Here is a 15775-nt window from a genome sequence, read left to right as displayed (position 1 = left end):
TCTTTCCCCTCCTTTGGTATGACTGATACAAATGCTTCACTCCATGATGGTGGGAGAGCACCACAGTTCAGAGTGTGGTTGAAGGAGGCTTTGAGCAAAGTCTGGTGATTTACTGGCACTGAGACTCAAAATTCCACCATCAAACTCCACTGTTGTGATTTCACTGACCAGAGTATCGTTTTGATTTTTACCTATAGAGGGCAGATCTAATGAGGCTAAAACATCTTGAATTAAGATAAGATATACTTTATTTGTCCCCCGTTGGGGGAAATTCTTTTGTTACAGCAGCTTACAACACGGGAGAGGGGAATACAACAATGCGCCAACATAGTTAAAAAAATATAATAACAATAATAATAGCAATGACAGGGTAAAATATAATGAAATAAAAATAAAATAAAATAAAAATAAATAGAATAAAATAAAATAAGATTGTTAGTTGTAATTGTAAGATCATCTGCCTTATCTGGTTGTGTGTATAGAAATTGATAGTATTTTTCAAATGCCTTATGGATTCCCTCCAGTTTAGCAGTTGTCTTGTTTGTTATGGGGTCCCTAATTTTGTGAATAGTATTTTTCAGCTTGCTGCTTCCTAATTCTCCATGCAAGTAACTTGGATGCTTTAGGTCCCGCTTCATAATAGCGCTGTTTCATAAATCTTTTTTCAATTTCCTCGCTAAAGATTTTATTGATCTCCTGTATAATTGGCCTCATTTGCTCCAGTGTAGAAGGGTCCTTGGGTGAAGTTGCTCCAGATTTTTTAATTGCACCTGCAAGTCTGTTAATTTCTTGTCTCTCATCCTTTTCAGCCTCGCACATTTAGCTATGATTTTCCCCCTTAGATATGCCTTGGCAGCATCCCACAAAATTACAGGATTAACTGTCCCATTATCCTTGTATTCCAAATAAGTTTTCAGTTCATCTGCCATTTCTGTTTTGAACGTACTACTGTTCAATAACCTGGTATTCAGTCTTCATAGAGTGCTTTTAGGTCTTCTATCTAGATTAAACTTCATAGTTAATCCAGAATGATCTGAAAGGTCTCTCTGTCCAATTATACAATCCTTAACTTTATGGCAATCTCCGCTAAACATGAAGAAGTAATCGATTCTCCAATAAATATTATGTCTTGCCGAATAGAAAGTGAATTCAGTATCACATTTATGTAGATACCTCCATATATCTATGACTCCAAGTTCTTGCAATATCTTATTAATCTGTTTTTCGAGGCGACTCCTTCTTCTCATCTGGTTAGTTGTGTCTAGTTTAGGGTTAAGCAGCATATTAAAGTCCCCTGCATATATGGAGGTACCATATGTTTCTGCAGCAATGAGGCTAAACACCTCCCTGAAGAAAGTGATACTGCTACCTGGAGGAGCATATATGTTACAGAGGGTGACTTCATGCTCCAGTTTTCCCTTCACTAATACAAATCTACCTTCTTTATCTGCATGTTCTGTGATAAGTTCAAAACTGATAGAATTTGAAATGAGAATTGCCACCCCTCTTTTCTTTCCAGTTCTATGTGAGGAGAAAAAAAAATTTCTGAAGCCCATTTTCTTCAACTTATGATGTTCGGCATTAGACAGATGAGTTTCTTGTGAAAAAGCGATGTTGATCTTCTCTTGTTTTAGCAAAAAAGTTTGGTGGCAGCCAAGGTTATTATAGTTAACGAAAACTAACGAAATAACGAAAACGAGAGGTGAAAAAACATTTTCGTTAACTGAAATAAAAATAAAAACGAGGCTTCACAAAAAAACGAAAACTAACTGAAACTGTATTGTGAGTTTACAAAACTAACTAAAATAAACTAAAATGATAGAGAACATGTCTTTAGTTTTAGTCTTAAACTCAGTATTTCGAGTGGATATGTAAAAAAAATCAAGAACGATCGGGTGGACGTCTCTGCTCTCTGCATCTGCACGGGAGCGCGCCAAACGGAGCCTGCAGCTGACGGGCGCGCGCACTCACTGCGAGCTAGAATTGCGGGAGGATTAGAGACGAACTCTCTCGCTCCGACTACCTGCCCTGTTTATAACCGTTCCTGTGTGAATGCCCAACAAGTAAGTATAATGAGACGGAGAACTGACTTTTCCTGTCCATAGGCATTCACGTGTGTTAAAACTCCCGAGAGAGCAAATAGACGCCATGAGGGCATGCGTCATCTCATATTATTAATCACCCATATGATCCTGTTCTGTTCATTTATCATTATAAGTGTTAATGGTTAATTGGTGGCAGTGGTATTAGAGTGATATGATTATTAGTATACTTGTAGTGGTAGCATCTGAATCATTATCTCTGTATCAATGATTATTGTTTATTGCTTATTTTATTGTTAAGGATGTATCAGTGAATCACCATATTATTTAACACTATAGAGGGTCAGTAATGCTAGCCTAAGTGTCCATATTGTGACCATCACCCTTATGTTTGTGTATTTATTTGATGTGTTGGCCTCTGTGGCCTCATTGGGTCTGCTGTACTGTTGTGCTGTACAAGGAGAATATTCACTAAACGGTTAAAGCTCCATCCTGTCTCTTGTCCAGTGTGTTCTGACCGACACCCCAGGGAGAGTACTATCCTACAGAGTATCTACCAGTATTCCCTATTTTTTAAGATATTAATTTTTTGTTTGTTTTCTGCCAGTTTCACTTCATTTGGCTCATCCACACTTTGCCTGCAGAGCGTTAATGGCAGCGAAAGTCAGGAGAAAGCGGCAGAGCCCCATTTGGGATTACTTTGAATATGACTGTCTCTGATAGGAGTAAGTGCCTTGCAATGGAAGGTGATAAAATATGTTGAAAATATGTTTCTCAAGGGGGAAAATCCCACTAATCTTAAAGTCCATTTTAAAAGCTCACACAAGACGGCTAACCTAGCATACCTTGTCAAGGCAAGAGAGAGTGCCCAGCCCCCTTACCCTGAAACAGAAGCTAACCCCTGGCCAGGCACACAGGCAAAAAAGACTAAAACTAATACTGAAACTAATAAAAACTAAACTAAAACTAAGCATTTTCAAAAAATAGAAACTAAACTAAACTAGCAAACCCGCTTCAAAAACTAATTAAAACTAAACTGAAATTGAAAACAAAAAGTCAAAACGAAATAAAAATAGAAACTAATGAAAAATGCAAAACTATAATAACCTTGGTGGCAGCTTGCTGTACCAGTCACCAGCATCGATTCATTGTGATTACCTATGTTTTAAGGGAAGGTAACAAGTTGAATTTTAGTCATTATGACTCTGGCTCTTAATGTTCGTAGCTTATCATAGCTGTAAATTATAGTTTTGTTCATCAAGGAGCCGTTAACCCTGAGTCTTACTTGTGAGGGAGGTTTGATAAAACCTCTTTAGGGGGAGGAGAGGGAGTATTTCGGCCCTGACTTGTTGGTTGATTTCCGTGGTTAGCTCGTCAACTTGAACTTAAAGGTGACATATCACGCTTTTTTCATCAATATACTGTATGTTGGTCTAAGAGGTCCCCAAAACATGTCTTTAAAGTTTATGCTCAAAAAAACACTTTGAAATCAGATTTTGGCATGCCTGAAAACCCCTCTTCTTCAGCCCTGCTCAGAACACTCTGTTTTCTCTCTGACCACGCCCCCTCAGGAAGTGGATGTGGCCTCGGCTCTCCAGCACGTTGATCTAATGTTTACATGTTGGCTGAATATACACGGCTGCTCACAGGTCGCGTTACTTCAACCCTCTGAATCTGATCCAGAATCTGATCCTGACGGAGAGGCGCCTGCAGCAGGACCTTTCTGAACGATCGGTCACAGATTCTGTGTTTCTTGTTGTTTTATTTGTCAGTATGTCGACGTGTGTCTTGGTACACAACTACAGCTACGACACGTAGCTATGTGGCTATGCTAACTAGCGCTAGCATTTATCCATGAAAAATAAAAATCCACTAGATCTTCAAATCTGCAAACGTGGGGAGTAAAACCGACCTCTGCCAGAAAGGCAGCAGGACCTCTCTGAAGGATTGGTCACAGATTCTGTGTTTCTTGTTGTTTTATTTGTTAGTATGTAGCTGTGTGTCTTGGTACATAGCTACAGCTACAGCTACAGCTACAGCTACGACATGTAGCTGTGTAGCAATGCTAACTAGCGCTAGCACTTTTCCATGAAAAATAAAAATCATCCACTAGATCTTCAAATCTGCAGACGTGGGGAGTCAAACCGACCTTTGTGTTTATTAAGACAGCCTACAACTAGCATGCCTCCCTCCTAAGCTCCTTGTTAGCACACATTTGTGCAGGTAATGAAAAACAGAGGAGGGGTTGAGTTGTATTTTATACAGTCTATGGACTGAACAAGCTCTGAGCTCTGACTCCGTTACAGACCGGATGGCATTGTGACGTATGAAAAACACTGAAGTCTGAAACGGCTCGTTTCACACACATTTACAGAAAGGTGGAGAAATCAGAACAGGGGCAGAATGGATTTTTTCTATTCTCGGGGGGTTTGTAGACATGCCAGGGACACATATTTCAGGTAGAGAACCATTAAAAAGTCCATTTTGCATGATATGTCACCTTTAAAACTTAATCAGATAAGCGACAGTTCTTTTTTCATCTCTGATTGTAGATCTCTCATACCTTCAGTCATTACCTCGCTCTATCTGAGGGAGTTCAGTGTAGCAGGTGAGGTCTCATTTTCCATCCTGTTGCCATTTTCACCCGCGTGTGTTTCGTTAGCTTGCCGTCTTTTCGAGTTTCTGGATTAACTTGGCTCCGAGACATAACTCTCCCTTTTTTAACTTTGTCCCCAATCATTGTTCTTTGAGTTTGAAATGATTCCGAACGTGTTATGAACTTGAATCATGGGGTATTATGACTACCGATGCAAGAGCTTCTTTTTATGCTGCCATACTGGTTGCCGGGCCCATGGCATTCGGTACGACTGATCTTTTGATCAGTTCTTCAGCTTAGCAGGGTATCGAGCTCGTCTTTAATGTAGTATAAAGGTTTCCGTGTTTTCTTAAACTTATTAGAGGAGTTATGGATTGTGAATCTCAGTTTCTTTAGTCTGAGGTGTTGCGTCACATCTCTCGGCCAATGAGTCCAGCTCGGGGAGTGAGAGGACTTCCACTGGAGCAGGATCAGCCTGCGAGCTGACAAAGTTACACATTCTGTTATTCTGAGATGAGTTCCTGTCAGGTTCTTATTTTTATCTCCGATTATCCCTAAGATAGCCATCAGAGGATCAGGTAGGACTACCTGATTAAAAACATCAGACAGTGTTTGGAAGATGGCGCTCCAATAAGCAGACAGACTTGGACAATACCAGAATGAATGTGCTCAGGATGCAGGCGAGAGCTTGCATGTAACACAAGTTGAGTCTACAGCTGGACACATCTTAGAGAGCGTGACCTTTGAGAAAAGGAGGCGATGCAGCACCTTAAACTGAATCAGGCTGTGTCTAGCACAGATCCAGGTTGTATGTATACCTTCCAGGGCTTCACTCCATCTCTGTGGAGGGCATGGCTGTGAGCTCAGACCTCCATGTCCTCCTTCTTCTTCATCTTCTTCTTCTGTGGTCTTTATTAACCCGTGTTCTCTTCACAGGGAGCTTCTGAGAAAGACATTGTACACTCAGGTCTGGCCTTCACCATGGAGCGCTCTGCCAGGGTAACACACACACACACACACACACACACACACACACACACACACACACACACACACACACACACACACACACACACACACACACCTGATCTGAGAACCATCCAATGAAATGTTTTTGTTTTCAAGATGAAAGTACATTCACGTAAAATGGACATGAATAAATATCAAATATTGATAATAATTGCATGTTGATAATGATTAAAAACTTGATAGATTAAATATTGATAAAGATAACATTAATAAAAAATAAATATTGATAAAGATAACATGAATACAAAATAAACATTGATAAAAAAACATTAATAAAAAATAAATATTGATAAAGATAACATTAATTCAAATAGATATTGATAAAGATAACATTAATAAAAAATAAATATTGATAAAGATAACATTAATAAAAAATAGATATTGATAAAGATAACATTAATAAAAAATAAATATTGATAAAGATAACATTAATAAAAAATAAATATTGATAAAGATAACATTAATAAAAATAAATAATGATAAAGATAACATTTATAAAAAATAAATATTCATGAAGATAACATTAATAAAAAATAAATATTCATGAAGATAACATTAATAAAAAATAAATACTGATAAAGATAACATTAATTCAAATAGATATTGATAAAGATAACATTAATAAAAAATAAATATTCATGAAGATAACATTAATAAAAAATAAATACTGATAAAGATAACATTAATACAAATAAATATTGATAAAGATAAAATTAATTAAAAAAATATTGATGAAGATAACATTAATAAAAAATAAATACTGATAAAGATAACTTTAATAAAAAATTGATACTGATAAAGATAACATTAATACAAATAAATATTGATAAAGATAAAATTAATTAAAAAAATATTGTTAAAGATAACATTAATTCAAATAAATATTGATAAAGATAACATTAATTCAAATAAATATTGATAAAGATAACATTAATTCAAATAAATACTGATAAAGATAACATTAATAGAAAATAAATATTGATAAAGATAACATTAATAAAAAAATAAATACTGATAAAGATAACATTAATAAAAAATAAATACTGATAAAGATAACATTAATAAAAAATTGATACTGATAAAGATAACATTAATAAAAAATAAATATTGTTAAAGATAACATTAATTCAAATAAATATTGATAAAGATAACATTAATTCAAATAAATATTGATAAAGATAACATTAATACAAATAAATATTGATAAAGATAACATTAATAAAAAATAGATACTGATAAAGATAACATTAATAAAAAATAAATATTGTTAAAGATAACATTAATACAAATAAATATTGATAAAGATAACATTAATTCAAATAAATGTTGATAAAGATAACATTAATAAAAAATAGATACTGATAAAGATAACATTAATTCAAATAAATATTGATAAAGATAACATTAATACAAATAAATATTGATAAAGATAACATTAATAAAAAATAGATACTGATAAAGATAACATTAATTCAAATAAAAATAGATATTGATAAAGATAACATTAATAAAAATAGATATTGATAAAGATAACATTAATTCAAATAAATATTGATAAAGATAACATTAATACAAATAAATATTGATAAAGATAACATTAATAAAAATAGATATTGATAAAGATAACATTAATTCTAATAAAAATGAATATTGATAAAGATAACATTAATAAAAAATGAATATTGATAAAGATAACATTTATACATAATAAATACTTATAAAGATAACATAAATAAAAAATAGGTACTGATAAAGATAACATTAATAAAAAATTAATATTGATAAAGATTGAATACTGATAACAATTATAAATTGCTCATATTGAATACAAATCAAATTAAATATATTCTTATACATGAGAAAATTAATACATCATAATTATTAAATATGAGTACATTTTAAGTTTTAATTCATGTTAAATATTAATACACATTTAATATCGATAATCATCAGATAATTCTCTCTTCCCTCTCCATGCAGCAAATCATGCGTACAGCCAACAAGTACAACCTGGGTCTGGACCTGCGGACAGCGGCCTACGTCAACGCCATCGAGAAGGTGTTCCAGGTTTACAACGAGGCCGGACTCACCTTCACATAGAGTCCCACCACGCACACCAGTCTGTTTTCTGTTACCTGTTTGTGACCTTTCACCTGTCTGTTTCCTTTCACATGTCTGTCTGTTACCTGTCTGTCTGTTACTTGTCTGTCTGTTACCTCTGTCTGTTACTTGTCTGTCTGTTACCTGTCTGCCTGTTACCTGTCACCTCTCTGTGACCTGTCTGTCTGTTACCTGTCTGCCTGTTACCTGTCTGTTACCTGTCTGTCTGTTACCTTTCTACCTGTTACCTGTCTGTCTGTTACCTGTCTGCCTGTTACCTGTCACCTCTCTGTTACCTCTCTGTTACCTGTCTGTCTGTTACCTGTCTATCTGTTACCTGTCTGTCTGTTACCTGTCTATCTGTTACCTGTCTGCCTGTTAATCCTCTTCTTCTCTCTCTTCTTCCTCTCCCTCCTCTTCACTTCTTCCTCTCCCTCCTCTTCTCTCTCCTTTGTCTGTTTATGAGAAGTTAACCAAACACCGGTGTCTTAGCTTTATCCTGCTGCTGCTCAGCTGCTTCAACACGTGGAATAAAGGTATAGACTTAAATACCTGTAGAAACAGGTGATGGGCCTTAAAACACAGAGGAACTCTGTCACGTTTACCTGCAGCGCCATGCGGACAAACTCTGTGGACACCTTCATGTCTGCCTGTGTGCTGATGGGTGTGTACTTCCTGTCAGTGGCCTGAGTAGAACCATGAGCTCTTAATGCTCGAGTGTTAGACACCGGCGCACACCGTGATCTGTATGAAGTGTTTACAACTCTAAGAAAATCTAACATATCGAAATGAATTCACTTTTCTTCCTTCAGCCGAAGAAAAGAAGAGTTTAATCCTTAGTTTGACTTTTGTTGATGAGGGCTATTTAAAAAGAAAACCTGAAAACACACAAACTCAAGGATTGATATGTAAACATTATCCTAAATGTTCATCCAGAAACATGAAATGATCTTCAAACTTTTGTTCTGTTGATAATTTAAACATTAACATATTTCAGTTTTAAAAACATAAACCTCAGTCCTGAGACCTAGAGGCTGTTTGAAGGTGTCCACAGGCTGTAGTCCACAGAGCGTCCTCACCTGTCCAGGTGACCAGCTTTTATAGATGAATGTTTTTATTATAAATGCAGAGCACAATGCCTCAGGTCTTTCGCTTGAATATTTACTGCCTTTAAACTCAGACACTTTATTAAAGGAGTATTCTGCTGCTTTTTTCTCTTCACTCCCAAACACCAGACAGGTTTTATTCAGCAGCTGGTTTCAGCCAAGATCAACATCCCGGACAGAAAGTTACTTCACTTTACTCTGCAGTGAAATCAGCTCTAACCAGGTCCTTCCAAATAAAACTCACAGGGATATGTTGTTGTTTCAGTCTGCACCAGACTGTACCTGTCAGTCTGCACCAGGCCGTACCTGTCAGTCTGCACCAGGCTGTACCTGTCAGTCTGCACCAGGCTGTACCTGTCAGTCTGCACCAGACTTTACCTGTCAGTCTGCACCAGGCTGTACCTGTCAGTCTGCACCAGGCTGTACCTGTCAGTCTGCACCAGGCTGTACCTGTCAGTCTGCACCAGACTTTACCTGTCAGTCTGCACCAGGCTGTACCTGTCAGTCTGCACCAGACTGTACCTCACAGTCTGCACCAGGCTGTACCTGTATTAATGGAGACCAGCTGCTGCTGCTGCTGAGAAATAAGCTGACAGACACACTTCAGACATCTCTGAGCAGTGAATAAATACCTGACCGGGTGGTTCAAACATGAAGACCGTCTGGAATGATCCTTTAATCAAGCTGACTTTACACCAACTGTTACTGTTGGTACCTTTCAGGTTATAGCACAGCTGTAGCTTATACCAATGCTAATGCTAACTTTAATCTATGCAGCAATCTTCTGCGGGTTGTAACCTGATCACAGACTCCCCACACAGACTGTTTGCTCAGAGTTTAGCACCAACTCAAATTCAAATGAAAAACCAAAGACGGCGTTGACGCTCTCCTCGGGAATGTCAGAAGAACTACTATAAAGATTGTTTTCTGTCGAATGGCACTCAAACACAAAAGTTCAACTGTACAAAGTGAGACAGCGACAGCATTACAGATCATCTGACAATGATGATCAATGAGCAGGTGTTTCTACCTGTCTGTGTGTCAGAGAGGTCGGACGCTGTGTTTGGCTGAACATGAGTCAGTTTGTTTAAAGGTCGAAAGAGTCTCATTTCAGGACGTTTGATTATTTCACACTCAGACTGTTCAACATCAGACCATTCTTTACACCCTCCTAAACAACAGGGTGTCTAGACCTTCAACACTTCCTGTGTGCAAAATCTGAACTTGTATTTGGTGTGTGTGAGCTCTGTAGTTTGATCTGCTTTAAGAGTCTGTGTGAGGGACTTTTTATTCCTTTTTGTTAAAACAACACTAAATAAACACAGCTCAGAAAACGTGTTTGTTTTTATTTACTGATGACATTTTGGCTCAGTCTTCTGCAGCTCCTGTTATGTATTGGTTAGACAGGGGTCTTTGAAATATGATCTTCACCATCATCACTCATTCGATCAGCTTACAATCATTGTTACATCTGAAAACAAAACCTGAATAATGAAAAGTTATCAAATGATTTTCGTTCCATCAATGGGCGCAGCTCTGTATCAACACAAACACATCGGTGCTTATGAGGGGTCCCAGCCTGAACACAACCATCTTTCACAGGATCCTGGTGGAGCATTAAGAAGTTTTACGTTGGTTTGATACATGGGCGTGGCCTAACTTACATATGCCAAATTTCAAAAACTCTGCTCCAGCGGTACGTTAAACCAAGAACGATGTGCTTTAGTAGGCTCAAGTATCCTGACTAGACCTACAAAAAATTAATTTGGACCCATATCTTAAAAACAGCAGGAAGTCCAATTCTGATGTCAACTTAAACAGGAAGAAGTATTTTGAAGGTTTCAAAGTTCTTGCCCTGGAGTGAATAAAGGTTTATCAAGCTGCCTCAATATGAAGTTCATCTATTTAATTTTGGATTTGTAAGAGTTTCTTTTTTTCAGAAAGGATATCTTTATGAATTAAAACTTGGAAGTGTTCCATAGTTTCCATTTCCCTTAAATCTCTATCTTTTTAAAATAACTTAGGTTTAATAGCGATTTCTCTGATTTTGAATTTAAAGTATTCCCATGTTGTACACTGCCCATATCGTTGTTAGGAAAAATGTCTTGAGACAATTCTTTAACTGAGTTCTGAAAGTGCTCATCTTTGAGTAAGTTATTGAGTTTCCAATATCCTCATACTCTGTTGTTTTCTTTAGAACCTCTGAAGAGTAACTACAGCAATAATCCTTCTGTAATCATCTGAACCAAGGAGTTCTAAAGTTTCCCCTGTGATGAACTTGTTGACAAGAAAAGCTACACCTGCTGAGTGATGAGAGGCTTGAGAACAAAAATGCATTATCACCCCGTTGACTATTCCAAAATGTGCAGTGTGTTTACAAGAGGGAGTGACTTGTAACAAAATGATATTAGCATCTGATTTTTTAGTATAAAGGATGAACCTTACGATAACGTGATGCAATAACCCAACTTGACATTACTTAAGTTTCAAACTGATTTAAAATCTGGATTAGTGAGGACTTTTCACCCTTACTGAAGACATCTCATGCAGAGCTGGTGCAGCAGGACACAGGGTATTTACTTTATGGCCTGAATAGGATCCATATGCAACAGTAATTATTATAATTCAATGTTCTCAACAGACCAGGTGTTAGGTGCTCTGTCTGCCTCTCCACCACTCTGAATCCACCTGTACCAGGGGACTTATGATACATAAGTATTTATCTGATACCTCTGAAATCAACTCCCCACAGTAACTTTATACTTCTAAAATGTTTCATGGTTCAAACATTCTGAGTGTAGTATCTTATGATGAAGTGGGTTTTTTTTTTCATGAAATCATTCCTGAGAGCTGGATCAGAGGTCACGCTCAGAATCTGACTCTTCATAGAATAAACATTTGATCTTTTCAGCAATATGAAAGAAAAAACATGTTTTGAACATGTACTCATCCTCTCTCTCTTAATGTACAGTTTGTCTTTAATCCACAGCAGTTAGACTTGGTTTAGAAACGGTCTCTGTCAACACTACCATCAGTCTATAAAAACAAACACCAGGAACTGCCCGGAGTTCTTTTCTGTGAGATTAGGAAACATTTGCATCAAATATAAAACTTTATTTTGACTTTTTATTCATTAGTTTTCATTTTCAAATGTTTTCTTGTGATCTAAGTGTGCATGATTTTAAAATGATGAATATATAAACTGTGTGCTTCAGTTCTGTCTGGTGGGCGGGGCTTATCTCCCTCAACCAATCAGCGGGACTTATTTGCCACGTTGTGCCGGAATTCCCCTCCAGCTCCGGGGCTTTCCACGCTGACTGACAGGCTCTGGGGTGTCATGGCAACACTTCCGGGGTGGGTTACTGCAAATACATAAATGCAGAATTAACTTCCGGTAGTGAGCAGTGGCTTCCAAAGTAAAAACCTCTCAAGGCAAAGCTCCAGCGATTCAGAGCTTTACATTTAAAGGCATTAAAGCAGAAAATAAAACTTAAAAACAAACAAGTTTAAAGACTTACACCTCCATCTCCTGTTTTGATTTATGAGCCTACAGTTCTTTTCTTTTTGTGTTCCTTTGACAGTTCTCCGTTTTTCAACCCTGAATTCATGTAGTATCTATTTGAAAAGCAGGCTCACAGAATATATGCATGGAAAATAAAGACATTATTATAAAACAACATGAAATCCTTCAAAGGAATAAGGTACATTTTTTAACTGGAGGATAATATTTATCTGTACATTGTGAATATAAAATCTGTACTTACATGAACAGACGGAGACTGTCTGGGCTCCGCAGCGAGGTTTTATTTTGAAAAAATCTAACCGGAAGTACGTAAGTGTGTATTGTAGAGCGTGTGTTTCACAACAGTTTGGAGCTTGATGTTTTTGTGGAATAAGACGGACAGAGCAGCTGCAAACAGGTAAAACTCAACTTCTTAATCCATGTTTTTAACTTATGGATTCATGATCGATTATTAATTAATGCATCAATACCAGTCGATCAGCAGCAGAGTTCAGACTCAGAGACTTTTCAATCTGGACCTGATGATCGGGTCGAGTTCAAGACAAGGAGGAGATGGAACTTCAAGAGTGGAACAGCTGAAACTCAATGAAAGATACAAAACTGTCTGTAGTCAGTTTATATATCAGTAACAGATATAATGTGAAAACATTGCTTTAATTATATAAACTGTCTGCAGTCAGTTTATATATCAGTTACAGATATAATGTGAAAACATTACTTTAATTATATAAACTGTCTGCAGTCAGTTTATATATCATTAACAGATATAATGTGAAAACATTACTTTAATTATATAAACTGTCTGTAGTCAGTTTATATATCAGTAACAGATATAATGTGAAAACATTACTTTAATTATATAAACTGTCTGCAGTCAGTTTATATATCAGTAACAGATATAATGTGAAAACATTACTTTAATTATATAAACTGTCTGCAGTCAGTTTATATATCAGTAACAGATATAATGTGAAAACATTACTTTAATTATATAAACTGTCTGCAGACAGTTTATATATCAGTAACAGATATAATGTGAAAACATTACTTTAATTATATAAACTGTCTGTAGTCAGTTTATATATCAGTAACAGATATAATGTGAAAACATTACTTTAATTATATAAACTGTCTGCAGTCAGTTTATATATCATTAACAGATATAATGTGAAAACATTACTTTAATTATATAAACTGTCTGTAGTCAGTTTATATATCAGTAACAGATATAATGTGAAAACATTACTTTAATTATATAAACTGTCTGCAGTCAGTTTATATATCAGTAACAGATATAATGTGAAAACATTACTTTAATTATATAAACTGACTGCAGTCAGTTTATATATCAGTAACAGATATAATGTGAAAACATTACTTTAATTATATAAACTGTCTGCAGTCAGTTTATATATCAGTAACAGATATAATGTGAAAACATTACTTTAATTATATAAACTGTCTGTAGTCAGTTTATATATCAGTAACAGATATAATGTGAAAACATTACTTTAATTATATAAACTGTCTGCAGTCAGTTTATATATCAGTAACAGATATAATGTGAAAACATTACTTTAATTATATAAACTGTCTGTAGTCAGTTTATATATCAGTAACAGATATAATGTGAAAACATTACTTTAATTATATAAACTGTCTGTAGTCAGTTTATATATCAGTAACAGATATAATGTGAAAACATTACTTTAATTATATAAACTGCCTGCAGTCAGTTCATATATCATAAACATATATAATGTGAAAAAATTAGTTTAATAAACCTGATTGCAGATGGTTCATATATCATAAACATATATAATGTGCAAACATTACTTTTATTGTATAAACTGTCTGAAGTCACTTCATGTATCATAAACATATATAACTGATCTACATATATGGAAGTTTTGTATATAAATTGTCTGCACTCTGCTGTCAGGTTTATTCAATTATTGTTTTCACAATACTTATGTTTATGATATATAAACCATATGCAATCAGGTTTATTAAACTAATGTTTTCACAATATATATGTTTATGATATATAAACCGTCTGCCATCAGATTTATTAAACTAATGTTTTCACTTTATATATGTTTATGATATATAAACCGTCTGCCATCAGATTTATTAAACTAATGTTTTCACTTTATATATGTTTATGATATATAAACCATCTGCCATCAGATTTATTAAACTAATGTTTTCACTTTATATATGTTTATGATATATAAACCGTCTGCCATCAGATTTATTAAACTTATGTTTTCACATTATATATGTTTATGATATATATAAACCATCTGGGGTTGAACACATCAGAAGAAGGCTCAATGTGCTGAGTTAACATGGAACACATGGGCTTTGAATCTGTGTGTCAGTCGAGATGTTTGTTATGGATAGTTAAAACTTTATTCAGCATCTCTTAAAATTTGAATCTTACAATAGACCACAAAAAAGTTGATTTGATGTTCTTTGAAGTATGTCCAATCATTTGCACTCAGTACTTGGTTGGGCTCTCTTGCATGATTTCCTGCCTCAGCGTGTAATGGAGGTGGTCATCTTTCAGTCATCTTTCCATTAAAGCTTCTGGAGCAGTGACCTGCTGTGGCATCCCCTCCTTGTCCTCCTTGTGGAGGGTCCATGTCTGTCTTCTGGACAACAGTGGAGTCAGCAGTCTCACCATGACTGTGTTGTCTCCTGGACCAGACTAACAGACTGTTTGAAGGCTCGGGACACTTGCAGGTGTTTCCAGTTCATCAGCTGATCAGAGTGTGACATCTTATAGATTACAATATTGAACTTTTTTACAATATTCACATTTTCTGAGGTACCGAATTCTGGAAACATTTCATTCTGTGTACTGAATTTCTAGAATATACGAGTTTCACTTTTTGAACCGAAGTACTACAGGAGAAAATGATCAGCTGTTGGATCAGATTGTGCAACTTTGGGCTATGAAAGGTCATGAGTTGATCTGAAGAGTTTGATTCTTTGACTTTATTCGATTCTTCTTTGTGACGGAGTGAAACTGTTTTTGTGTTTTTATTAGAGGCTTGTTTTTCTCTTTGTTTCTCCAGTTCTCTGTTTCAGCTGCTTTTTCCTCTCGAACATAGGAATATCGGGTCAGTGAAACTGTTGTTCATTACACTACATGAAAGCACTTATTCATAGTTTGAAATATTACATGAAAAAATCTCTGGTTCAGATTAAATATGAAATTACAGGAACATGATTGACTGAGGCCATAATGAGTAAACATCCTGATTTAAATACATCACACTCATTGTCATTGTTGTCTCTCAGGACATGAACTCATCTGAACAATAGTCCCAACATGAGTTTGACAGGGTGTAGTGCAGGTTTTAGCTTCATT

At 35.5% G+C, this 15775-nt stretch overlaps 2 protein-coding genes and 1 long non-coding RNA gene across 4 annotated transcripts in view; 2 read left to right on the top strand and 1 right to left on the bottom strand.

Annotated features, from left to right (window-relative positions):
- Positions 1-10210, top strand: part of LOC117811945 (glutamate dehydrogenase 1, mitochondrial) — a 39155-nt gene extending 28945 nt beyond the window's left edge. The window contains exons 12-13 of one of the 2 annotated variants that reach the window (XM_034682448.1): positions 5575-5637; positions 7648-10210. In XM_034682448.1, coding sequence (XP_034538339.1) covers positions 5575-5637; positions 7648-7767 — 183 coding nt within the window. In that variant the 3' untranslated portion in view covers positions 7768-10210. The remainder of the gene's footprint in view (positions 1-5574; positions 5638-7647) is intronic. The other variant, XM_034682450.1, reaches the window with a different exon arrangement.
- A 1775-nt stretch (positions 10211-11985) lies between these two features.
- Positions 11986-12880, bottom strand: LOC117811342. Its single transcript, XR_004630976.1, has 3 exons — positions 12638-12880; positions 12392-12488; positions 11986-12235 (listed from the first exon to the last, which is right to left on the bottom strand). It is a non-coding gene; the product is annotated as an uncharacterized LOC117811342 (long non-coding RNA).
- nfkb2 (nuclear factor of kappa light polypeptide gene enhancer in B-cells 2 (p49/p100)) overlaps positions 12678-15775 on the top strand; it is a 44799-nt gene continuing 41701 nt past the window's right edge. The window contains 1 exon segment of the mRNA XM_034681568.1: positions 12678-12793. The gene's annotated coding sequence lies outside the window, so the exon portion shown is untranslated.

This window comes from Notolabrus celidotus, chromosome 4, assembly GCF_009762535.1.
Source record: "Notolabrus celidotus isolate fNotCel1 chromosome 4, fNotCel1.pri, whole genome shotgun sequence".
Classification (NCBI taxonomy): domain Eukaryota; kingdom Metazoa; phylum Chordata; class Actinopteri; order Labriformes; family Labridae; genus Notolabrus; species Notolabrus celidotus.
Note: the sequence above shows the minus strand (reverse complement) of the source record. Positions and strands in the feature narration are given on the sequence as shown.